The sequence below is a fragment of the Equus quagga genome, chromosome 13, assembly GCF_021613505.1.
Source record: "Equus quagga isolate Etosha38 chromosome 13, UCLA_HA_Equagga_1.0, whole genome shotgun sequence".
In the NCBI taxonomy this organism is placed as follows: Eukaryota; Metazoa; Chordata; class Mammalia; order Perissodactyla; family Equidae; genus Equus; species Equus quagga.
Window position 1 is genome coordinate 12215928 of NC_060279.1, and position 26274 is coordinate 12242201.

At 43.9% G+C, this 26274-nt stretch overlaps 1 protein-coding gene across 1 annotated transcript in view; it reads right to left on the minus strand.

The window, feature by feature from the left end:
* Positions 1–26274, minus strand: part of ASTN1 (astrotactin 1) — a 289754-nt gene that overhangs the window by 164546 nt on the left and 98934 nt on the right. Inside the window, exon 2 of the mRNA XM_046680397.1 lies at positions 25171–25358. Within this exon, the coding sequence (XP_046536353.1) occupies positions 25171–25358 (188 nt within the window). The remainder of the gene's footprint in view (positions 1–25170; positions 25359–26274) is intronic.

The window sequence follows — 26274 nt, forward strand, 5'->3', positions numbered from 1 at the left end:
AGGGGGTAGAGTAGGAGACCAGAGGGATCCCACCTAGATCCAACCTCACTGCTCCAGGGAAAAGAGAAAGATCCAAAGTGCACAGCTAGCCGACAGCGGGTCAGCAGAGGCACGACCATCAACAAAGGACCTTTGACTAGGCACCCACTAAGTGTCACATTCCAAGATCAGTTGGTCATGCAGAGACAACACTCACATTTCAAGCTCTCTGTGCTTAAAAGAAGACTAAGCGCATCACACATCACCACATGCCTGGAGGATACCAGGAGGCCTTCAGTCTAGTTGAATTTCAACAAAGTAGTCTGAGTTCTCTTTCACCTGCAAGACTCACTGAAATTCCCCAGCTTCAGCCCCTCCTTTTCCCAAGAACCAAGGCCCACAGAAACTACAGAACCAGACAGCGCAGAACTGGTTCCAGATCCAGCGCCTCTTTCACTGCTCTTTTCCTGGCACCATTTTGTTAGGTTAATCTAAAGTTCCCTTGACCACATATGGGCCAAGACACTCAACTGGAAATACTTTATGTTTATTGTTTTAAAAAATATAAAAACTGGGCTGGCCTAATGGTGCAGCGGTTGAGTTCACACCCTCGGCTTTGGCGGCTGGGGGTTCGCCAGTTGGGATCCTGGGCGCAGACCTGCCCACCGCTTACCAAATCATGCTGTAGTAGGCATCCCACATATAAAATAGAGGAAGACGGGCACAGATGTTAGCTCAGGGCCAATCTTCCTCAGCAAAAAGAGGAAGATTGGTGACAGATGTTAACTTAGGGCTGATCTTCCTCAAAAAAAAAAAAAAACGCACAAAAACTTATAAGGAGCTAGACCACACGTTTTTGTTTGGCTAAGCCAGTGTATTTAGCATCTCTTATCTTGCTTTAGCGAAACATTTCCTCTGCTTGAGTCACTGACTCCCAACGACCTCAGCTTTTTAATAATCAGCTACCAGCAATGAGTTTCAGCCATTAGGTGAAACCCAGCACAGACACATGAAAAGGAATCCTCAGTCACTCAAGCTGTGGAACAACCCAAATTGGTGGCAGGTGTCACAACACTTTGTGATGACTTACTAATTGTAGATTATTATGTAAATAATAATATACATAATGTGATATATTAATATGTAATATTACTTAATAATATTTTATGATAATAATAATTTATAAAACCACTACACACAAATTCATCTGAATTACTTATCTGCTCAATCCAGCAAGGTCATTGGTTGGAGAAATATATATACAGGCCCTCCATTATCTAGGAAAAGGCTCGCGTGTAGTCACCTTGATAACTTTATTTCTATGGTAGGGACTTCTAGAAATCCAGTGCTCACGTTCGATTACTTTTGTGTTCATGTTTTGAACCATAGTTCTTTGATATAATCATTTTTTTAACCCTTAAACTTCCAAAGAGGATTTTTAGCAGTCTCAATGAAAGTCAGAGATGCTCTAGGATTTTTCTTTCAAATAATCTAATGAAATCAAGATGTAGCAGGTGGAATTGAAAGAAAGCCTAGCCCAAGGGCTAAAGTTGGGAGCTTCCTGATAACCAAGTCAAAAAGAGAAAGCCAAGTTGCACGTATCTGCTTGTCTGACAAAAGAAAGTTCATTGAGAGGAACAAACTACATCTAAGCATTCAACCCCCAAGGGACTACCACGTGGAGTGTGAGCACGAGCCCACTGACGAACAGTGGATGATGTCATCACACAAGGCGTACAGAGAACTCTCAGGAGTTCGTCCCAAGCCTTCACACAGCGCTCACGCCTGGCTTTGAGTTTCTGTATTACCCCAGCTGTGCTCAGAGTGTGTTCTTTATTTATGTGTATTAGTTTCCATTTTAATGGCATTAAAAAAACCCAAAACAAGTTAAGGATCCAAGCAACGAGTAACAAGTTGCAAACTTTGAACATTAAAAAAAAAAATAACACTGACTGCAAGATATGGAATTGTTTTTGCTCTTTATTCATCTTTTCATGAGTTTTCTGATTATTCCATTGATTTTCCTCAAAACTGTTAACATTTTGTAACTATAAGCACGTTTGAGGTATATGAGAACTCCACATCTATGAACAAGTAGCTTGCAAAAAAAGTGGCATTTAAAAATATATTTTTCTTTAAAAAATCAGTAAATCATTTCTACTGACTTTAATAGAGATCAAACAAATGAAATCAGCTTTTGTTTTATTATGAAACTGACATTTTCGGTACTTACCTGAGAGAGTAGTATGAGATTTGTCAGATAATTTGCAGACTTTGAATTTTTTATGTAACAATGTTTTATATAACATTGATGGTGACTGCCCAGGGAAAGAAAGTTCCGTGCAGGTCTCTCTTTTATGCTCATCGCACTCACACAGGCCAACCACAAGACTGTCTCATTATCTGACCTGTGTATTCCTCCCGGGTCCAGGTCTCGCCTCCCTCCCTTAACTAACTCCTATTTGTCCTTCAAAGTCAATTTAGTGACATAGCCTCAGCCAGTTCTTCCCTATCCTACTGAAGCACCCATAGAACCCACACATAACTCTAGCCACAAGTACTGTTTCCTTTGATTTGCTTGTCGATCACATCCACTAGACTTTACGCTTCATGAGAGCAGGCGTCATGTCTGATGTATCTCTCATGGCTCTGAGCATAATGCCTGGCATAAAGCAGGCATTCAAGAATTGTGGAAGGAAGGAAGAAAGGAAGGAAGGCAGGAAAGAAGAAGGAAGAAGGGGAGCGAGGGAGGAAGGGAGGGAGGAAAGAGAGGTCAGCTTTGAATATATTTAACATGGGCATCTTCTATGTGCCTGCAAGCAAAGCTTATGAAACTCAGTGGCTTATATGATTCATTCATTCAATTCATTACTCAATCATTCAACAAGTATTTACTCACTTCAGCAGGGGATTTTTCTAGTGGTCACTGTTATGGGGATACTGCCGTGAATAATACAGGTACAGGTCCTGATCGCACAGAGTTTACATTCAAGTTAGAGGAAATAATTGGTGTAATTTGGTTTTTAAAGGTAAACACGGACACAAAAGGAAGATAAAAACAGATCTCAAGGGCTGTAAATAGCCAGTCATCACTCCTCTTCTTATAACAAAAGAAACTAATAGGTAAAGATATCTTGGGCTAAAGGTCACAGTCTAGGCAATACAGCAGGGGCCAGTGGGAATCCTCCTCTTATTTCAAATCAGTGTTTATTCTGGACAGTCAATCCCAGAATAAAGACTCTGGATCTATCAAATATCACCAAAGTTTAGAGAGTCACCTGAGTTTTGTGAACCCTTGGCAGAGGAATGGAAAAGCTGAGATTATGTTTCCAGCTACCATCTGTCAAGGGACTGGAGCCAATCAATCAGCTCGCATCTCAAAGCTGAGTTTCATCCTGGGGGTAACCAGAAGACTGAATCTGAGACATAATTAATTATCCCTCAAGGCAACTGGACAAGCTGAATTCCAACTATACTCCTAAAGGAATTAAATGGTGGTTAAAAAAATAAGAATCAAATACACACGTTTTGTGGCCCGTGTCTCCTATTTTTCCCCAAAAACAATGCCGAAGGTCTGGGGCAAAGGCCCTCTCTCATCTATGACAGTGATCACTCACCTCCATCTCTAGCTCTCAAAGGAGACAGACCAAGAGGAGAAAAACTGCAAATCCATAGATGGCATCGCTGGTCATATTCTAGCCTAGATCCAAATGCTCCAAGGGTAAGGAAAGCACGAGTTAAAGAGACTACTTTTGAAGTTCCCATCTGTTCTTGTGTTTCTGTGAGCCCAATGGAAAACTAGACCTAAATTACTAATAGACTGAAGGTCACCAACAAAATAGCAGAGCTAACCAGCAGAACCACTGGTTCAAGTCGCATAATCTCTTTGAACCTACCCCAGGCCCTCGTCTATCAAATGAGGTGACTGAGGGAAATGCATTGGCTCTTCCAACTTGAAAATGTCCTGATTGTAACACTGATCCCTATCAAACTGGAAATAGCTCTCAACTGGTAAACTAATGGTAGAGAAAATGTCTGTAAGCTCTTCCTGACAAGTAAAGCCAGAAACTATAGACCAAGAAGATGAGGGAACTGATCCTTAGAGGTGGGCCATCAACCACAGCTGGCCAATGGAGCTCCTGATAAGCAGACCCACTCTCTTCCCCAGTAGCACAATAGGCCTTTGAAATCAGATGGTGTCATCGAAACTGTAGTAACATGTTCTTGACCTTGCAAATCCCTTTACTGCCAGAAGGAGTCACCTAAACTAGAAGAGAAAGCCCCTTGGTTTGCTCTTCTGGCAGATTCTCTTTTCTGTGGTGGCAGGTGAATAGAAATCCATTAGCCCCTGCCCATCTCCTTCCCAAATGGAAGAAGAGAGAAACACATGAAGCATATCAAGCAACGAGTTCACTTTACAAATTATTAGGAACATTACCTCCCCATGAGGGTTTTCTGAAGTCTTTAATTTTGTGGAAATGCTTACCAGTTGCCTCGGCCACCATGTTAATTAAAAGGCCTCCATATGTCCTCTGGGGCTTCTGACATGAATTGCACATCCCACTGGCAGGGGACAGACCTGTCCTGCCTGGTTAGCCTCTCACGGGGGCATGATATTACTTTGGCCTGCTGCCTCAAGATGCTCTAGAACCCCTTCCCCATCCTTAGAGGTCTAAGTATCCAAAGCTTAGAGAAGAAGTAAGATTCTGTCTCACTAAAATGCCATTTGTTGGGTAAAGATAGGGAGCAAACTACTTTCTATGAGCAAGAGACAAACTCTAAGACTAAGAGCCTTCCAGGTTAGGCAGGTTGACATCTGATGACCCTTCCAACCTAAAGAGATTCTGAGCATGAAGTTCTAGTTCTTCTCAGTAGGAAACTTGACTTTAGAGCTCTTTTATCTTCTAATTATTTATTTATTTATGTATTGCTTTTCCCAGGTCTAAAAGTTTTAATTCTGTTAGGTTTGATCATGGTCTTACTTCTTTAATCCGGGAAGTGTGGCTTCAATTTCCTTATGAGACTTCAGGAGTTTCATCTAATGAGAGCCTGAAGCCCTACAGAGAAAGTGGCTGGAGGCTGTGTGCTGGAGTCAGCCCGGGCTATTTCAAGTTGTCCTCTTTCAGATTCTTTTTATAGAGCTGCTTTTTTGGTTCTTGCGATTTTTCTTGCCTCAGAGCCTTGTCTTTGCTGTCCCAGAGCAAAAGCAAAGGAGTGCATTTGTTCATAGGGAGCTCAGACCTTGCTGATCATGAGTAGCGTCAGCGACCTATCGGTTGCCTTAATGAGAATGCTCAGGCAGAGTAGGGCTGGGAGAAGCAAGGTGACAGAGAAGCAGATTGCTGTGGGCTGGGTTTTCCAGGTCCAAGGCTACCCTAATAGATCCCTGAATTCCAAAGACTGGCCTGGATCTCTGCAGAGTGGGAGAGCAGTGAGGAATCAGGCCACCAGGGCAAAGCTGAGGTCTTCCTATCCCTCTACAGGTAGATTTAGCAATTTTCTGAGCGATGACACTGCTTAGTCAGACTTTATTGCTGGGACCCCAATCAGCGCTATGTTAAGAGGCTGGTCTCACATATAACCCATGTGTGTGGGTGTGTATGTGTGCACACACGTGCATGAATGTGTGTGCTGTGCATAACAGGCAGGCTAGGGGATAAAAGGGTCCACGCAGAAGCAAAAGCACTCCAGGTCGCTTTCTCTGCAGCATGTGGGCAGAGCGGTGTGAGACAGGCTCCCTCCGTGGGTACGTGCATCAGCCCTTCCAAACTTCACAAGCCAAGCATGAAGCCAATAAATAAATTTCTCCAGCTGGATAATGCTCAATGCCTATTCTTGGCCACGTTCTCTCCTCCTTTCCTCTTTGTTTTTATGCAGTAGGTGATCTTGATGAAATAAAATAATAACAATAATCTGCTCCATTAGGACCAAACATTAAGGGAATTATTGACCAAGTGACAGAAGAGGCAGCTGGCACAGAATAGACCAATGACCATCAGACTTTAACTCTCTCTCTCTGAACATAATGGAGTTGTTAAGTCCCTCTCCCTCCCATCTCGCCAAAAGTGGGGCCGTGTGGCCCCCAGGGAGGAAAGGAGGTCTCAGAGACCGAGTAGGTCTGTGGGTAGTAGCTGGGGCTGAGCAAATGCATATCAACATTAAAAACTAGTCACTGAGGGCAGACCTTATGCAAGGCACCTGTGGGGATTCCCTGACCTGTGGGGATTCCAGCGACCTCAGATGAAAACAGTTGGGAATAAAAGGGGAGAGAGAGTCAAGATGTCAAGATTTCCCTGAATTTGGTACATACCCATCAATATCACTCTGTTAACCAGTGAAGATTTAAAAGGTTTGTTCCCTCCCCAGCTAAAAACTGAAATGAATCCTTAAAGGCCGTGCTTTTCAGAGATGCCTGATAGTCAGGGGACAGGGGGAAGGCCCTTCACATAGAGTGCGGGCCTTGATCATATTCTTGTCCCACACAGAGAGGTACAACTTCCTCATCATGACTGCCACAAGGTCTGGTGTGCCAGAGTCCAGTCAGGACCCTGCCCAGGTTCTCTTCCACGGTGGAACCTCCAGTGTCTGTACTACGAGAAGTGATGACCCTATAGAGCTGATGGTTAGTTGTGCAAAGATCTCAAAGGCTACCAACCACTATGAAAGCATTTCTCAGCTTCCTATAGCAATCCCATATAGATGCTTAATTCCTCCCCTGAATTCCTGCCTTATTTAGTGCACACATGGCCTTATTCCTATGGTATCAGCCCACAGGAGAAGGAATAATAATAAAACCCACCATTTGTGAAGAACTTACCACGTGCCAAATGTAGCACATGGTGAATTACATTCATTATTTTATTTAATCTTACCCACAAATATAAGTAGTAGAAATTATAATTTCCATTTTCAGGTGAGGAAAAAGATCAGAGGGGTTAAGCAATCTGCCCAAGTTTATGTGGTAGTATGAGGCCAAACCAAGCTCAACCACTCATTTTAACGTTGTTATTTTAGTACCTTGTGAGCAGTAAGGGGCCCAGCACTGTAGCCTAGGCCCCAATTCCCATGTTCCCATCTTCTCTAGAGTGAGCCCTGGATGGTCTTGCTCCCACACCTAACTCTTGGAGTTACGCAAGTCAGGATTCTCAAATGTCTACACTCAGTATTGTCTTCACTGCCTACCCTAGAGGCCCCCAGTCTCCCTCAGTTAAACTTCATCACTGGGTTAACCAAATGTATAATTTCAAGCAAAAATTTAATTGTGCCAAGGGTGGCTATACTTATCAGGCTGCCATTTTGACACGGGCAGAGAAAATTTGTGGAGATATCTGTTCTTGATAAATGTTCTCTAAGTGAAATCAACTGTCTTCAGGGTCAGCAGCTAAAGATGCTCAACTGCTTCCTTGAGAAAAGTCTGCCACGCATGCACAGAGACTCAGGTCTCTCTGCTGCCTGTAAGTCCTTGTTCTGGGGTTAGAGACCTAAGAGGAACAGTAGATGTTTTCCATAATATAACAACACACGTGGAAGACAAACCAGGGAGGAAATCTCGGCCTTGAACACTTTCAGGGAAATTAGGAACTGCATCACAGTCAGGTCACCCCAAAGATTGCTGGCTAATAGATCTGAAAAAGGCAGGAGAAACCCTGCAAGTCATGTCTTGCATTAGGACCCAAAGTGTGATAATGGGCACTCCCAATGCAAGTCATTCAAGGCTGGTCGAACACAGAGGTTAGCAAAACTCATACACATGGCTTTCTGCTTGTAAATCTCCTCTAACTTGTGACTTATTTAACCCACAACTCTGAGGAGAAGAATGGACATTGCTGGTCACATCTCTTACAACACTCCAAACGTGACTCAATCTTGGCATCCAAGTAAGATGCATATGAGAGCTGAAGAAGTGCAGCAGAGGGGACAGGCGAGGGGATTAAGGACTAGAGGAGATGCTGATGTACAAACACAATTAGTGCATCACACACTAAGATCCCTTCCAAGCCCCTCACTCCTTGCCTGCAAGCTTTGTCTGGCATCAAACAGGGGAGGGAGGGGAAGATAGACAGTCCAAAGAGACTCCTCTTGGGCCATGCATTAAGTGCTGCGACTCTTATTTCTCCCTCTTAAAAAATTATTATAATTCAATTTTTCTCTGGAGCTAATCAAGCACAAAATCTGGAGAAGAGGCCTGGTTTGTGAAAGCAATCTCTGAGCGAGACACTGACATTCTCATTAGGGCTGGCTTCGTGAAACCACCAGCTCCAACATCAGCAGCATATTGTGTTCAGCTAATTATATTTTTGCTGGCAAAGCCATTGCACAAGTCTTCAAATCCTTCCTATCATTAATTTGAAAAAAGAAAACAACAACTGCCCTGCTCTGCCTCCTCCCTCCCTGGCATCCCACCCACCCAGCTCCGCATGCCATCAGCTTCGTTCTGGTTTTCCAGGATTTCTCTCCCGTATTTGGCTTTTGAGGGGGAGGAGATGAGGTGGAGCAGAGAACCCGTCACCTGTAAGCTTGATTTCTTCACTAGCTGACCATAGCTCACTTTGTTCCTGTCCAGATGCTGGTCATACACACCAGGACCTTCGGCACAGGCCCAGGGCTCACCAGCCAAAGACGGGCCAGAGCAAAGGGAAGCTAGAAGCTGAGCCCCAGCTCTGCCCGACCCCATGTGGAAAGTGACAAACTCTGCTAGCCTGACTCTGCTATTATTTTGATTTACTGATCATTGGCTTGATCATGTAGAGGGACTCCATAGGTCAGGCCGACCTGGCCAGAGACATTCATATGGTCCAAAGGCCGTCAGGGGTTCTTGCTTCCAAGGCAGCTGACGAGACAGATATCATCTGCCCAGCCAATACAGAATTCTGTACAGGGGGTGGGCATGTGTTCCCGACCCGAAAGGGCCATTCCCAGCCAAGCTGCAACCTCATTATGACCTAATTTAGATCATAGTGTTCATGGGGTTTCATTTTTCTACTTTTTAGCAGTGTGATTTATTTTTTTTCTGTTCTTAACATTCAGTTCCATTGTAAGGGAGAGAAGGGGAAAGAGAAAAAAAAGAGAAAAAGAGAGGTTGGGAGGAGGAAGGAGAAGGGGCAGAGGGAGAGAACGGGCCTAGGGTGCCAGGGTTTGTCGATGCCGTTTTCCAAGCCTTTGCCCTCCCTCTTCCCAGACACGCCTTTCCTCTCCCTCTACTGAAGTCCTTCACAGCATTTAAGTCCCAGCATAGGCCTTCTCCTTCCTAAACCCACTTTGATTTCTCCAATCCTCAAACACGTCATTCTCTCCCAAAGCCTACCGCATATGTGGGCATCACTTAATCTTTAATCCCTAATTCTGTTGTTTCCCAAATCACAGCTCTGATTACACTTGCAGGCAGAGACTATGCCTCAGAGACTTTCCACAGCCCCAGCCTCAGCACAGGGCCCAGCCCAGAGCTGACCCTCCGCAAACAGGGCACTGCTGGATTAATGAGACGCACATTCAGCTGGTTTGGCGAGGTGGAAAAAGCACAAACAGCATGACGTTTACAGTTTGTCAGCTCAGATGTAAGGCCTCCATCTGGAAGTCCATCTTTGCGCCCCTCAGCTGGCTCCTTGGCTGGCTCCGAGGTGCTCCCTCGGTTGCAGAGCCTCCTAGGAAGAAGTCAGCTACGGTAGGGTGTCAGCTTCCACCCCTCAAGGATGTTTGAATAGGACGTCCACGCTATAGGTCCATGGTCCGGAGGATAGTAGCTGTGTTTTCAGAAAGCAGGATGGTGTATATTTATCCAACCTTGTTCTAGTTTGCACCTTTTTGTACCATTAGCAAGATGTAGTGAGGTGGCGGAGGGCTCTTTGAAATTAACAGGGGTTTTTTCCCTTGTAAAAACTAACTGAGCTGGACTTGGGTCCAACCGTTCTTGCTCTGCTCCACAGAGCTCTGAACGAAGAGCCTCATCACCAGAGAGGTCAAAGAAATTTGTCACTGCATTTTAAAACATCTGTTTAGCACCTAATTACAAAAGGAGCTATACTACGTGCTTTACAAAGAGAATGGTGTAAAAAAAGTCCCTTCTCTTAGAAACTAAAGCTTTAATTTTTGATTTTATTAATATATGCATATATGTATTTATGTCTGTGTATAAATGTACATTTGTATTTCTGTTTCTGCAGAGTGACTATAGGTAGGATGGAGAAGTTCTTGTTAACTCCATTCTGTAGTCAGAGAAACTACATTTGGCTTCCCAAGAGGGCCAAACCCTGTCAAGACCAACAGTTTTCAACAGTTTTCTCTGTCACCACACCACGACAGCTGGGGGCTCCAAACTGGGTGGACCCCACAGGCACCCCGAGGGGTCCATGCACTCCCAGCACCAGCTGTAGCTCCATTTTTTTCTCTCTCAGTCAAGAAGCCTTACCAGAATGCACGCTGAGCGAGAGTGAGGTTATTATAGGTCATTTACAATGTTGACTCCACTCTAAGGGAAAAAGGAAACCAGTCACAAATTTCAGCACTTTCCCTATTATCATATCACATTCACTTGCCACACTTTACAATTGATGGGAACAGGGCACTGTGGCTGCCAACTGGAGAGGTGTGACCGCAGCCACTGCGGACAGGAAGAACTAGTTGCTGCTTGCTTTACCCAGAAGGCCGGGTTACGGACTATCCAGTCCTCAGGTCTTGGGAGGGACCTTCTTCATTTTATAACACCAGGTGGTGCCACCCTGGTCCTTATGCTATGCCCTGTAACGCTCAAAACTGAGGTTCTCACTCTGGAAATCTTCCACAATGATTTTGTTCAGCGTCCATTAAAAAAAATGTTTTTAAAGATAGATAAATGGAGAAAAATGGCCTTGTGACCTATCCAGCTCTGGTGTGTGTGACAGTCTTCCCTAAGGTTCCTTTTCCACGATTATGTGAAGGGAGGAAGGAAGGTGAGGGTTTAGTGGAGAGAAAGGAGCCACAACAACCAGAGAGGAGACCTGAACAGAACATTGCACTGAAGGTCTCGCAATACGGAGAAAGGGGCACTGGCTGACCACGGGGCTCCCAGTCCCAATGGTGCCACTTAGCGGTCATTTAGCCTTTTGACCTCTTTGAGCTTCAGCTTTCTATTTTGTCAGACTTGCTCAGCTTTCCTCACAGGGTTGTGCTTTCATTCCCAAAGTCCCTTTTGGCCTCCCAGCAAAGGCCAGGTCCTCCACTACTAGGATACAGAGATGCATAATCCCTCCTAGCAAGGAGCTCATGCTCAGGGGAGACAGCCTCCTGCACGGATGAGGACAATGGCAGGGGTATGCACCAGGGATTGCACAAACTACTCAGCCGTGCCTAGAGGGAAGGGGTGTCAGAAATGCTTCCTAGGGGAATTCATGGGGTGAATTCTAAAGAGAGTAATTAGAAACAACCCTACTCAGAGGGAAGATATTTCAAGCCAAAGTATATCAGTGAAATCATAGAAATATTAAATAGCAAGGGAGGTCCAGGAAAGACGACTGAGCTGGTCAGTATGGCTAGAAGAGAGAGTGAAAACCAAGGATTGGTAGGAGATGAGCGTCAGGTCATGAAAAGTTTAACATCTTGGAATTTACCCTTCAGAGTGGAGAGAACTACTCAAGGCTTTTCACCAGGAAGATGATGTTTTCCAAGCTGCATTTTACCAGGAACAGTCTGGTGACAGTGAGAGGGAAGTTCTGAGGGGAATGAGCCAGAAGGCGGAGTGAACAGGAGGAAAACCCTTGTGGCCGCCTGGGGAGAGGTGATGGGAGCCCATACCAGCAGTGGCAGTGGAGAGGGAAAGAAGAGAGGGATTCTAGAGACATTTGGGGGCAAAAATCAGCAGAGCTTGGTGCTGGATTGAATGGAGACAAGAGGGAGAAAAGGGGATCTAGCCTGGGTGACCATGTCAATGGTCCTTGCACCAACTGAGGCAGAGAACACTCTCCACAAGAGGTGGAGAGAGTGGCTGGGAAGATAGATGATGCGTTTCATTTGACCCATGTTGTTTGGAATGCACACTGGACAATCAGACTGACAGATCTACAAGTCAGAAGCTTGGGGGAGAAAGGCCAAAACTGGAGATTGAGACAGTTGTAAGGACCAAGTGAAAAAAACATGATACAAACAAATTATATTCATTCTACAAACACCAACTGGAGATGTTCCCTGTGTGAAGTGTTGTGCTGGGAGCTGTAAGAAATATAAAGATGAATCAGACTCAGACCAGATCCTGCCATTTAAGAGCCTCAAGTCTAGTCAGGAAGAAAATACTTGTCAAAACACTAACACATTGGTTGGAAAAAGATACCAGCCATAAGAGAGACTCAGAGAAGTCCTTCTTGTAGGCCCAGCCATAGGAAACCAAGAATGAGGCACGGCCTCTAGTTGAAAGATTGGGGAAGATGGCCAGGTGGAGTGTCTGAGGTAGGACCTGGAAGATAGGTAAGATTTGAACACACACATGGAGGGGCAGGGAGTGCACAAGAGGACAATGCCATGGCCATGGCAGGTACAGGGACAGTGAGCAGGAGGGTGCAGAAGTGGGGATCCTGGGCAATAGGAATGAAGACTGAGACTCTTCTGTCCCCAAATCATAAAAGGCACTATTCGTGTAGCTGCTTCTCAAGTGAAATAACTGTCTTTCTCCTTTCGACTGTTCTTTCTCTGCAACCCTAGTGACCTGGAATGATATTGGCTGGGTAAGACAGCATTTAACACAGATGCTGGTGAAAATTTCTGGATGCAGAAACAGCCCTTTGAATGTGCTCACAGTATCACACAGGCATGGCTACACAGCCCACTCTTAACTTTTTCATTTGATGAAATCAGGTGAAAAGGAACATCAGTTCCAAGCTTGATCAAAGAGGCAAAGGAATTCACAAAGGGCATGTGGAAGAGAGAAGCAGGGAAGAGGAACACAGCTGAGAGAGGACCTCTCGTTCCCGATGGAAATATGGCATTGACTTGTCCTCGCCCTTGTCCGGAGGCTGTCCTGAGAACTGGCGAGGCGCGCCTGAAAGGGCAGCCTGGAGGTGCCCTGCAGTCCGGAGCTGTTATCTGGCAAAGCAGAGTCCACTATCCTGTTAAGAATTTTCCTCCTAAAGAAGACTTTTCTCCCTAAGATATAACTGCTGTCCTGAGAAGAGAGCGCACAGGACAACTGAAGAAATAGGAGAGGAAGCAATATAAAACCACTGACTCGGCTGTGCCTACCAGGAATCGCTCTCTGGCTTCGCAGAGGTCATTTATGTAGGAGGATAAATGTCCTCTTCTTAGAGCACCCAAACTCCTCCACAGGTGATTCCACAGTGCCCCCTGGGACATTTTCTCTTGCCAAATCCCCCAAGCTGGAGGCTGCGGGCCCTTCCCATCACCTGCTCCCTCACGTGGTCCTAAGGATCACTCCATCCTGAGGCCAACCCCAGGAGGCTCCTGGAGCACTTCCTGCCAGCAAAGATGGGGGCACATATAGGGGGACTCCATGGAGGCTGTGAGGAGTAGCACTGGCTGAGCACAGAGGGCCCTGGGCCAGCAGTTCAGCAAATCCCAGGATGCCTACAGACAGGCCCCACTGGGCCTGGGGAAAGGGCTGACAGCCACCAAACTCATTTCAGGGGGTCAGCACAGTGTGAAGCGACAGCTCTCTCCCAGGGCAGAACTGCTATCATTCAGCCCAACCTATAGGCACACAAGCCCGCCATTTTCCCCACAGACCATCATCTCATGTTCATACAGAGAGAAAAGAAAAGCAGAGTCGCTGCAGGGAATGGAATAAAGATTCTTCATATATTACTCTGAAGTCTGCTTTAAGCAGGGATTGCTAGTGCCCCATATGTCCTTCACTTTCATATTCCTAGAAAGTGAGAGCTGGAGGCAACTTGCAAGATCATCTAGCCTGGGACTCCCAAGGCAGAGTACCCACAGCCCATCTATGTACTCCTGGTCAATGGCATGCCAATGGCTGGTGAGATTGTGGACCATTTTTATTTTATTGCTTATCTTATAAAATATTATTTTTCCTAAAATGTATTGAAATAATTAACTACTATAACTCCAACCCCATGATGTTTATCAGCATTTTCATCTAAGATAAGGCTATAATAAGTTCATACTGGAAAAGCCAGTCACTTTAAATTAAAATATTCAGAAATATTAATACAGATTGTACAAAAATATGGCAAAAACCCTGAATGCCTAAAGTTTCAAGGACACTCATTTTACAGATGAGAAAACTGGGCTCAGGAAGGTCAAGGAGCTTTCCTGAGGTTTCACAGACTTTGGGGAGAAAAGGACTATAGGAAAGCTTCCTGACTTAGAATTCAGTGGTTTTATCCAACACAAGGCTGCTCGTTTCCTCTGCCCAGCTTTAATCACTGTTGAGGAGAGGAAGAGAAGATGCAGTCTACATGAGTACAGCTGGGTTCTCAGCTACATCTCTCTGCTATGGAAGCTCTGAGCAGAGCCCTGGCTGGGACACGTTGGTACTGCCCCATCCCAACCCACGTCCTGAAGTTCAGGGAAGGCGACCATGCCCTGGAGAGGCTGGAGGCCTCAGATGCCAAAGCTGTTGGCTCTGATCCCCAGAGCACCGAGGCGAGTAGGGCTGGGGACTGACACAGCCAGCTGAAAGCCCAGGATGGTGACTTGGATGAATATACTCCATGACACTCAGGGAAATAAAAGGAGAATAAAAGAGGGATGCTTTAACATCTCTGTGGGGTGCAGAACCCTTTCGAGTTTGTTCTGTATGCCAGCTTACCTCACTCTATAGGAATGTGTCTAAGGTCCATAAATACCAAATTCTGACATGTTCACTCTTATAAATCCAAAACGCATATATGTCTTAGTCCCAAAGCCTTCCATCTTCTTCCTCAGACAAGATACAGGAAAGAAAGAAGTAAACGGTTGAATCCTTTAATAAATATTGGTTTCTGATCTCTCTTAGGGATCTCACATGGCCCTATCTTCTTTATGGTATTGGGGAGGCAGACCTCACCTTAAGTTCACCTTAAGCAACCTTGGGGATTGGGAGCCAGAGCCCAGAAGGTCCCAGATACTGCTCTGTGAAGCACCCACTGCTTTCAGCCACAGTGCAATATACCAACAAACTGAGCATCTGATTCATCCCAAGTTAGAAGGCTCCTTGACTCATCTCTATTGCTATTCATGGATGTCAGCAGCCGTGATGGAGGTAGCAAGAGAATCATAAATAGTAAGGCAGCAGCAAGTAGCTCCTAACCTCCCTGCATGTACCATGGAGACCCCTATGCAACCTGGAGGTGGGCGACTGACATCAGCCTCTCAAATAGGCAAGACTTTTCATGAACTCTTGCAAAAACTTGAGAGAGTCATAGCTGATTTTATGAGGCGAGATCTTAAAATGTTTTGTCCACTCTCAGCCTCCTCACCAAGGTGGAGAACCACCAGTAACTCTTAAAGTCCTTAATTATCAGTCCCCCACAAACCAACCAACTTGATCACGACATGTCTCGAAGCATAATTCCACTTTCATGCATACATGCACACCCATATTAGGTATTTTCCTATAAGAGGCTGGTCTAACATAGCCAGGCATTTAATAAAAGTCTACTATGTGTGTAAAAGCTGAAACCAAGCAGGAGCCATCAGCCTCACTGGGAAAAAAAAATAGCATATTTACTAATAGCTACCCTGTTAATACTTCTCTTGTCAAATCTAGGCATATTTTTGTTTTCATCAACTTTTGTCTTCACTAAACCCATTAATACCTCTCAGGCAAGGCTAGTGTGCTGGCATTTCACCTGAATAGGGAATACCACATGCCTTGAATCTGTAGCAAAAACAATCTTTGTCTATGCCTGGCTTAAGTGACAATTATAATTAATCTATGGGAGTCTGACTAAAACCAGCAAACTATTATCTTTCACACTGCAGATGGGACACTTATTCCTTCTGCTAAGTTAGATTTTAGGCTCTAGTTAGGCTCTGAAGACACTATGAGAATGTACATGATCAGGGTCAGCAAACTATGGCCTCTAGACCAAATGTGGTCCACCTACTGTTTTTGTAAATAAAGTTTTATTGGAACACAGCCATATTGATTCATTTCTATATTGTATATGGCTGCTTTGGAATGACAGTGGCAAGAGTTAGATGGTTGCAACAGAGCTTATATGGCCTACAAAGCTGACCATCTTTGCCACTTGGCCCTTTGCAGACCCCTGGCTTAATTTCCTGTCATTATCCATGCTTGCATTTTCTCTATGGGCATATGGCCGGCTACATCTACTATACCCAAATCTAGTCTGTCTCCAACCAGGGCCCATGGGTGTGGGTTTGAGGTCAGATTTAAAAGCAAATTTCAGGCCTGTGAGAGAATCCCAAAACTTTACAGATGAGCAGAAAGAGAGGGGAAGATAGCATGATCAGGAGGAAAGATAATAGCATTAGGAATAAGAATCTCTGAGTTTTTCCACCAAATTCAGGCCATGAACGTCACCCACTGTCCTGCACCTTCCTTTCCCTGTTGTGAATGTGAGTAATAACAATCTGTGTATGTGTGGATACCCAGGCAGAAAAGGAATTCCCACAATGACATCATTTGGTTTGATGAAAAAATAAATAAATTAGTGAAGTTCTTCCAGGAAAGTTTGGAGCAGGATTATCATCCTAAACCATAGGTTAGCTGCTAGGAAACCCGGTAAACAATGAAACAGAAGTGGCTTAACAATGCCCTGGATGTACATGACCACATCCCAGCTTTGGAACGGGCCAGTTCTGTTGCTCTGATGCCCTTAATTGCCTAGGTCTTTTCCCTGAGCACAACCCTCTAGGACTCTCTAAGAGGTTACCATGATCCCAGCTGCTTTTCTGGCTCCCTAAGGTGGAGGGCCTTGGGGTGACACACTGCATACAGAATTGTTACAGGCAGCTTGCATGGCACCCCAAGAGTTTACCTAAGTTAATAGTTACTGGGCACTTCCCATGGGCCAGACATTATAGGAAGTGTTTGATAAGAATCATCTCATTTAATCATCAAAACAGCCCTATGAAGTAGAATCTATTTTTATTCCAATTTTATAAATAAGGAAAGTGAGTTTAGAGAGATTAAGCAATTTGTCCAAGGACACTAGAAAATCAAGTAAGTGGTAGAACTAGGATTTAAATTGGTCTCTCTGATAGCGAAGTCCTGGCTATGAACTTCCTCATTAAAGTTCAGTACCGTAGAACTTAGAGTCTTCATTGGCTTCTTGGCTTCTCAATGACCTTTGCTTAGAGCCAACCCCAGCCTTCTTTGCAATGCTTAATCTGTGCCCAATCCGGCTCGTCACCTTTTGAAGTGGCTCAGAGACTCCACCATGACAACATCGTGCCCGATTCTCTATGTGCCTTCCTATTTTTCATCAATTGAAGGGTTTCTGCTGCGATTGCTAAAAGAAGCAAAATTATTCCACAGCCCAAACCGGAGAAACCAACCGACTCTGAAGCCATCAAGCAGCAGAGTGAAGTCCGAAGTCAGATACGCTTGCCTTGAATCCTGGCTCCATCTGTGTGACTTTGGGTCTGTGACTCACTTTCTCTAAGCCTCAGTGTTTACATTCTGAAAAATGGGGGAATTACTATTTCACACGGTTGTTGTGGGAATTGATCGATATTATGCATAAAAATAATCCCCTACATTGCCTGAGACACAGTGAGTGAAATAATGGCTTCATTACTATGAATATTACTAGTTCTTTATATTGACTTAAACCCCACAGAGATTATGACCCCTGTTTTCAAAAGAATCTTCAGAGATCTTTGGAACTAAATACTTAAAAGCAGTGTGTTGGCTTCTATGTCGTGAACTAAATTGCTGAACAGAATATTACATCAAGTTGTTAAAAGACATTAGTATCCTTGTGAAAATTTGGCCTCTTAGCTATTTCCCTTGCTGTCTGGAGAAATAAGGGTAACTTAAGGCCTCTATGAGCTTCAAGAAAGAGAAGAACAGAGCTGTAAAGAGGATGTAAAGAATGGAAGGGAAGGTAGACATTCCACCTCACTCTCAGTTCTGCCAAAGGCTATCCTCAGATGTTAAGTATTAACAATACGATTAAATGTTCCATGAAAGCAGAATCTTGTCTTATTAATTTTCTATCTCCTTAGTAGCTAAAAAAATACCTGAAGCCTGACAGATACTCTTAAGTGAAAGAATCAATGTCCAAATGAATGAATGAGTCAATGATTCTTTTAAATCAATGATAGGTCAATAATGCTTTTAAAATGCTTTTTTAGTTTCTAAAAATGTACTGCGAAAGTAAGTGCATGAAGAAGTCTAAGTTTATTATTACATGACATTCACAATTTTGGAGTTGGAAGTCCCCAACCGCCCTTCCCTGCCAATAAACCTACTGCCAGCTGTGAGGTGGTGTGGCTGAAGCCAAGGTTAGCAGGTGGGTGTAGCCGAGCTGAACAGAATCTGAGCTTTTGGGGTTAGCTGCCTGGCGTAGTCACAGGAAGAAAGCTCTGCATCCCACCTTGGTTATGGGTCCCAGTGCTCACAGAGTTATTAGTTTTGAAGTAGCAATGGGAAAAGTTCAGATGAGTCTCAGCAGACACAAGTTGACAAAACAACAAAAGGTGGGTGAAGGACATGTGACAAATACATATTGGGCACTCATTACAGGCCGGTACTCGAGCTGGCGCTTCTTAGAGTGTGAAGTCCAGACTCTGCCAACTGCCTCAGTTCAAATTCTGGCTCTGCAACCTAACAGCTGTTTAACTTCAGGTGCGTTACTTAGCTTGTCTGGCCCTCAGTCCCTTCTGTAAAATGGGATAATAATAAACCCCACCTTATGGTATTGGGATAAGAATAAAAAACAAAAGCTAATTTATATTGAAAGTACTTAGAGTAGTGTCTGGCACATAATAAGTACAAGATAAGCTGGCGATGATGATGATGACGCTGATGACATCTTTCGATCCTCCTAACATCTCTACAAGTTAGATCACAGTATGCCTGTCATATTGAATGAGCGACTCATGGAATCACGGCTTCTCAGCCTCTGCTAAAGGAAGTGGTTCCGGGCTGTGCCTGGAGCAGGAGCGGTCATTTTCCGTCCCACGTGAGCCAACCTCCCCATAACCACAGCCAAGAGGAGAAGGTTAGAGTGACATCCACCTGTGAGATAACTTGATAGGAAAAGTTCTGAACACAGGAACTATGGGAACTAGCTAGGTCCATCTGCTCGTCTCCCTAAAGTTAGAATAAGGGAAAAAGCAGGGATTCTGGCAGCCGGAGGAACAAAGTTGGAAACATCATAAAGCTGAGAAGTCAGGAGGGGTCATAAGTGAGGTGACCTGATGAGTAAATGGATAGTGCACACATATAAAAACATCAAAGCGGGGAAAAGATTTACAGACTAACTGGACGACGGAGCTAATTCATGGCAACAGGAGCCAAAGAAACAGGTGCAAAAGAGCCAAACCACGAACTGCGGAGGCTGGGGGCTGACAAGACGACTTGGATCCTGCACGACCTTCCAGTTCCAGCCTTTATGAAATCCTGCTTTTTAGATTTTTTTTTTAAATCACACCATTCCTGTCTCCCTTAGCTTCACATGAATTTCTATAGTAAAACTCCATTACGGAGAAGGCCTGAGTGGATCTCCGGTCTTTAAAAAGCCTAACCAACACATCTATTTCACAGATGACATAATGAAGCTTCCAAAGAGGTCAGCAGATTACCTACAGTGGTAAAGCCAGGATCTGAAGTCCATCTTCCAACTCTAAGCCCAGTGTTCTTTCCACTAGCCCCCAGCTCCCACTCCACAGGAATACTGGAGGGTAGCAACCAAGACGGAACAGCTGAGCAATTGAAATGACTAACGGACTCATATGTACCTGGACCTAACGCATCTTGGCAAGAGATGCACAGCCCAACCATGGTGCCAGGTGGGGGAATTTGCAAGCCAACTCTCCCTTGGCACTTGGAATAGCCCCCAAATGGACCCTGGCATCTCCAGTCTTTTGCACATCAGCCATCAGAGACAACCCAAAAGCAAACAGGTTTTGTTTTTAGGGATCTTGCTGATTACGTTAGAAACTGTTCACTGTTTTCTTAACAGGAGGCCAAGTCCACAATGATGGCTTTGGCCGGTGGGCAGTATGGCCAGTGTGTTGGTCCAGCCCCGTAACGGATGGCTTGAACTGCTAGAAAAGTTCCTAGGACTGAATCAGGACCTGTCTCTTTGTACCTTCCAATTTATTACTCTAGTTCTGTCCTTTGTGGTAACACAAGACATGTTTAAACTCCTCCATTGGTTTCTTAAAGATCAGAAGGATTGGTTCTGATAAATTAGGGCATCCTCAGTTGAACTGAACAAAAAATATCAGCTGACGATAAAGATGTAAGAGTGACCCTGATTAATGAATTTGCTAATGAATTTTTGTAAGAGATTTGCGGAAGGCAAAAGGTACTGACAGATAAACCACCTAGCCCTCTCTCCTGTTCCCACGAACACTTAATAAGTACTGGATGTTCCTGGTGGCACATAGCAATGACCATCCTTGGATCTCCTCTTCTCTGCCCTAGAAGTGGCTGAGCTTTAGGAATGAAATGAAGACAGCTTCAAGCAAAGTAACATGTGATGCTCAGGCAGCTGAACTGAACTTGAGCAAGGATGTTCAAGTAAGAGTAAGTAAGTAAGTGTGAAGATGGGTCCTCTGGCACAAGGTTGTCTGTAGTCCTGGAAACACAATCCTGGAGGCTCCCATGGGTGTGTTCTGGAGGCTTTGTAACTGAGCCCAAGTGTTACCCAGAATGGAACTTCCTTTCTGTTTCCTGGACTCTGGGACTTGACACCAGCACCTATGTCCTCAAACTTCGTTCTCTACATTATTTCTCCCAAAAGAAAACTCTGTGTCTTTGGCTCACCTGGTGCTCCCAGAAACAAGGAGGCTGGGGACACCTGAGGAGCCAGCAATCGAAGGCCACAGGAACCTACAGACACTGGCCAATGGGCTCCACATGACTGGGCTAGCTCAACACCCAGGCTTGATTGATGGGCTCTATTCACAAAATCCTCAGGGGGATAGACAAACGCTCAAAGATTATTTTTTTCCACAATTGTGAATTGTGCCTAAGAAGGCTGAACTATGAAAGATATTATCTGCCAGTGGGAGTTACCACTACAAAATATATACATATATCAAACCGAAGCATTTTTGAAAGGCTACTTGCTGTGAAAAATGTACTTAACCAACCTATATGCATATAGGAAGTCTATTAACACTGCCATCTTTAATTAAAAAGATGAAATATATGGATAATACATTAAAATTCTATTATGTGCCATTAAATTCCTTTGCATACTTTAAGAAGAAAAATGTAGATCATATGGTAAATTAGCAAAAGTACAATATGGAAATTTAAATCCACACAGAGTCTGCATATCTAATGTAAAGTCATATTAGAACCTGATCTTCTATGGGGTAAACAATTTGCTTATAACTGAAGAATTCCTGGACTTCTGGTTTAAACTCACACGTCAACTTTCATTTGATGATTTTGCTTTCACTTGTTCAAGAGTCTGCCACCGTATCCTTGCGTACGTTCTTAGTTTTAAATGTCAATTATCTTGCAAAATTCGAAATAAATCTCTTCAGCCAAGTTGGAATCATGCAGGAGGTTAAAATGCATTGTTTGACCCTCAAAGCAATAACATAAGATTTCAGAAGGGAAATCCAATTATTCTATGCAAGGAAGAAATAGCATCTCTTCGAAAAAAATAATTCAAAAATTTTAGGATGTGATTGAAACATAAGAAAAGCAAAAGGTTTTTCAAAGTTTTAAATTGCCAGGTTGCCAGCTGAGGTATTGGTTTTCTGCAAGCCCGAGGTTTCGCTGATGGTATATTTATACTGGGCACAGCATAAGAGAGGACTTACAGATTCTCATTCATACACTGTCATAAGGATACAAAAAAAGGTTTTCCTTTTCATCTCATTCTCACATTATTTATATTTTGTGTTTTTAAAAAAACATAGTCAATGCAAAATATAAAAACAAACAGTGGTCCCTGCCTTGAGGCAATATGGATGAGAAAAGTATAAATACAAAGTGAGAGAAATGTATACTTTAAGGTTTTCATAGAACCATTAATTCTCTCTGCACATATTGGAAATATTTAGGATTATCAGTTAAGCTTTTAGATAGACATTTTCTTAACAAGAGAGAAAAAGTTGGGTGTATTCATATTTTGATAATAACCTTAACTTTTCTCTCTTTTGAATTATGCTATTTGGATCCAAACTGAAAACTGCATCAATATCAATCGTTATAGTTAATGAAAAATAGCCCTGCTATTATTATTTCATAACTAACAGGGTTTGGGTAATAAGATTTCATTTAAGTGCGTTTTGCTGCCCAATACTGTTACTAGTCAAGGGATTTTGCTATCTCCTGACATTTATAATGCTGTCATTCCAGATGTCTCAAACGGCTGCCTACTTTACCTCCAAACGATGTGGTATGAAGTGTATCAAATGATGTCTACCAATCCATGACTCTCTGAAGAGGAAGCCATCAGAGACTCTAGGAACAACATCTTCAAATGAGATACCCTCAGGCTTGATTTCTAAGCTGAGGGTAGATACACAATTTTAAAATGTTTCTAGAACAGAACGTTAAGGATAGGAGAGGCAGAGTGCGTGGATGTGTGGCATGGAACGAGAATGGAGGAAGGTGAGAGGGCAAGCTGGGTTGCAGGAGACTCCATTGCCCAAACCATCTTTAACCAAAATGGAAGGGAGTATTTATATCTTTAGTTCACCCTGGGATCCATGTTCTCCTGCAGAAGTCAAAGGCCTTCCTGAACTTTTCATGGAGATGTGGGTCCATCCACATTCAAGACGCCAAGCCAGAGACAAACACAAAACTTGTCCACCCTCGCCCTTTGCCCAGGCCCTTTTAACCTCTGCTTCCTCCAGCCTAGTTGAAAACAACATAGAATAAAAAAGTTGAAGGAATCATCTCTTTCATTTTCTTTGGAAAATGGAACATTATTGATGGTCTGCCAAGGGGGATCAGTAGCATATGAAGGGCAGATTTCAGAGAGAGGTTTATAGTTGATTCTTGTTCTCCTCCATTTCAACAACCACTGTCCATTAATCCCTGCCCAGGGAGTCTCAAAAAAAAGCATTAGTGATATAGGGCATCTTACAGGGGTTATTATATTTTTAAGGGCGCAACCTAGTTCCTCAAAACCATTGGCATCCTTAATCAGTGTATTTCTATCTTCACTGCCACCTACCTGCATAAACGTTCATGCGTGTGCACACATGCACGTCCTCTAGAGAACTTACTGGAGCACCTCATTGTGATGATAGAAGGTGGGGTCCTAGCTACACTGAAGATATGATGTAGAAACTAGGACAAGCTTTAGCTGCCTTTTCACGGATCCTCACACTACTCCCCAGACCCCACTAACCACACCTCTGACACACTGCCTGTCTTAAACCTCTTGTATTCAGGGTCTTTCTTTCAGACACAATCACACCCAATATCAGTCCTCTAGAATCTCCATATACTTTTCTTCACCTTACACATTTCTTTGGTGTGACAAAGACTGGCTCTTTGAAACGGTCTTGGACCAAAAGAAATAGAACAAAAACTACCCGTGACCATGACTGCTTCCCACATTGATGGGAGGATGTGGACAGCTGGTGGAAAGTCCACCATTGTGCCCTTCTTGTCAATCAGATATTATAAATGTGAAGACAATGTGGCCTCTACATCTGTTGCCTTAGTCAATACCAGGGCTGATGTGGCTGATCTGCCTGGTCTCACCACTCTCTGGAAACTACAAGCTACAACGAAGAAGACAACCTTCCCTAAGAGAGGAAATATTGGTTGTTGATTAAGGACATACAGGTACTATGGATACTACGTTAAAAACCTGAATTAGGGGCTGGCCCCGTGGCCGAGTGGTTAAGTTCGCACGCTCCGCTGCAGGCGGCCCAGAGTTTCGTTGGTTCGACTCCTGGGCGCGGACATGGCACTGCTCATCAGACCACGCTGAGGCAGCATCCCACATGCCACAACTAGAAGGACCCACAACAAAGAACATACAACTATGTACTGGGGGGCTTTGGGGAGAAAAAGGAAAAAAATAAAATCTTAAAAAAAAAAAAACCTGAATTAATTTATAACTGTGATAGTAACAGAGATTGGATTAGCGGTTACCAGAGGGGAAAGGGGGAGAGAGGAGGTGAAAGGGGTGATCAGGCACATGTGTATGGTGATGGATTCTAAGTAGTCTTTGGGTGTTGAACATGATGTAATCACACAGAATTCAAAATGTGTTATGATGTACATCACAAACTAAACAGCATGTAGTGATGGTACCAGAGTAATAGATGAATCAAAGTTTAGACAAGACCTAGACTGGTTCTCTGTTGAGTTTCCTGACAGTGAAATAGCTCATGCCCTCCCAACCTACGGCCCAGTGATAATCAGTCAAGCCTGAACCTGCTCTCAGGCTACCCTAGGAGCAGAAGATGTATTGGTTTTACCAACACAATGCTAACATATAAAATACCAAGTGAAACAGGTATTTTCTATCTCCACTTGGAAATTCATTCATTTATTCCACAAGTAAGGCTTAAGTATTAACTATGTGAATGCATTGTTCCAGGTGCTGAGGATATATCTACCATGAACAAAACAACACCAAAGATAACCCCTGCCGGCTACTGTAGCACTTACTTTCTAGTGAGATTCTAAAACACAGTTCCTAGAACTTTAGGAAGGCTCTTCTCATTTTCTTGAGGTCTCAAATTTCTGAATTAGAGAAGGGATGCTGATGGGGAAGTTTCTGAGCTGGGCTAGAGGGAGGAGCAAGTACCTATTAACATACTCTTTAGCGTAAGAGGAGAGAAAGTCAGGATGCTGACTACCAGTATCCACTACCCCCATCTGATATGCCTTGGGTTTATAAAAGTTACTCCATGTCTAGGCATGTTCCTAGAGAGAGAACAGTTGGATAATGGTGCTGTAGAAATAATTACAACTTTTACTTATACCACAGGTGGAGGCATTTCTCATAAATGGGAAAGTTACTTATTAACATAATCAATGATCATTATGCAGTTGGGTCTTATAGAGCTATGTCACCAAGGCTCTTAATGTCAAGGTAACATAAGCTATGGCCTGAGAGGCTAAGGCCATGTGGCTCTTACCATGACCGAGATGTGGAGGATCCTCAGCTCCTCTTCTGCTGACTCATGCTGGGGTTCTTCAGTCGGGTCTTGTCCAGGGAGGCTCGGGGCGCCATCTTGGTGATGGATGTGAAAAAGCAAAGTGCCGTTCTCTAGCCACTGCTGCCTCCAGCGCACCAGAGGGATGTCCTCCGTGTTCCCTGAGATCTCTAGAGGACATACAACAAAAGCACAGGTCAAAATTCTGACTGCACCGGTCCAGATCTTCTGTTTCATCTTCTTCCCAGACACTGGTACCAATTTGCCAGCATTAGGTGAAGATAACAAAGGGTTCCAACGATAGTTAGGTCAGGCTTACTGCTGCTCCAAATCTCAAGGAAGGGAGGAGACCCTGAGAAGAGGAGAATTATCCCCTCTAGGTCTTTGCACTATAATCTAGTGAGCCAGGCTCTCACCCATTGAGAAAAATACCAAGGTGAAAATTCAAGTTCTTCCTTATATTTCTATGATCGATAGCATCCTTTACCCAGCACAGTTTGAATACCCTGATAACCCCCTGAGGTAAATACAAGGTTGTTTGCCTCTTGTAAATTTGAAAGTGTGAGTCCCCTAGCAATTACTTCTAGACACCGGTGAATCTACCAAGGAAGGAGTTGGTAATTACTGTGCACAAAACTGGCACTTACAGAACAGTCCTGGGAGGTTAGCAGAGCAACTAGGGCTGACAGGTTATTTCTAAAACCACAATCATTTGCTGCATAGTCCACTGGAGATGTTGGATACTTGCTGTGGCAGGGAAATTAATGTTTTAATTCCCTTTAATTGTTCTTTTCACTTTTGCAGAGCAGAGGTGACATACGTGGAGAGGGCAGTGACGAAGGGGGCCCTTATCACAGACACAGGCACTCACCTGCTCCCAGGGCCTAGACGGAGGCACTGGACTATCATGAACAGATTACTAACAAAACACCAAAACCCTACTATGTGCTATGCACTGTGCTGCTAGCTGGTGTTGCAGAAGTATACTGTTACGTGACCCTCTCGCTCATATTCCTAAGCAACATCATATCAAAGCTTTGAGACATCCCACAATAGAGAGACCTGATTAACACAGCTTTTCTAAAC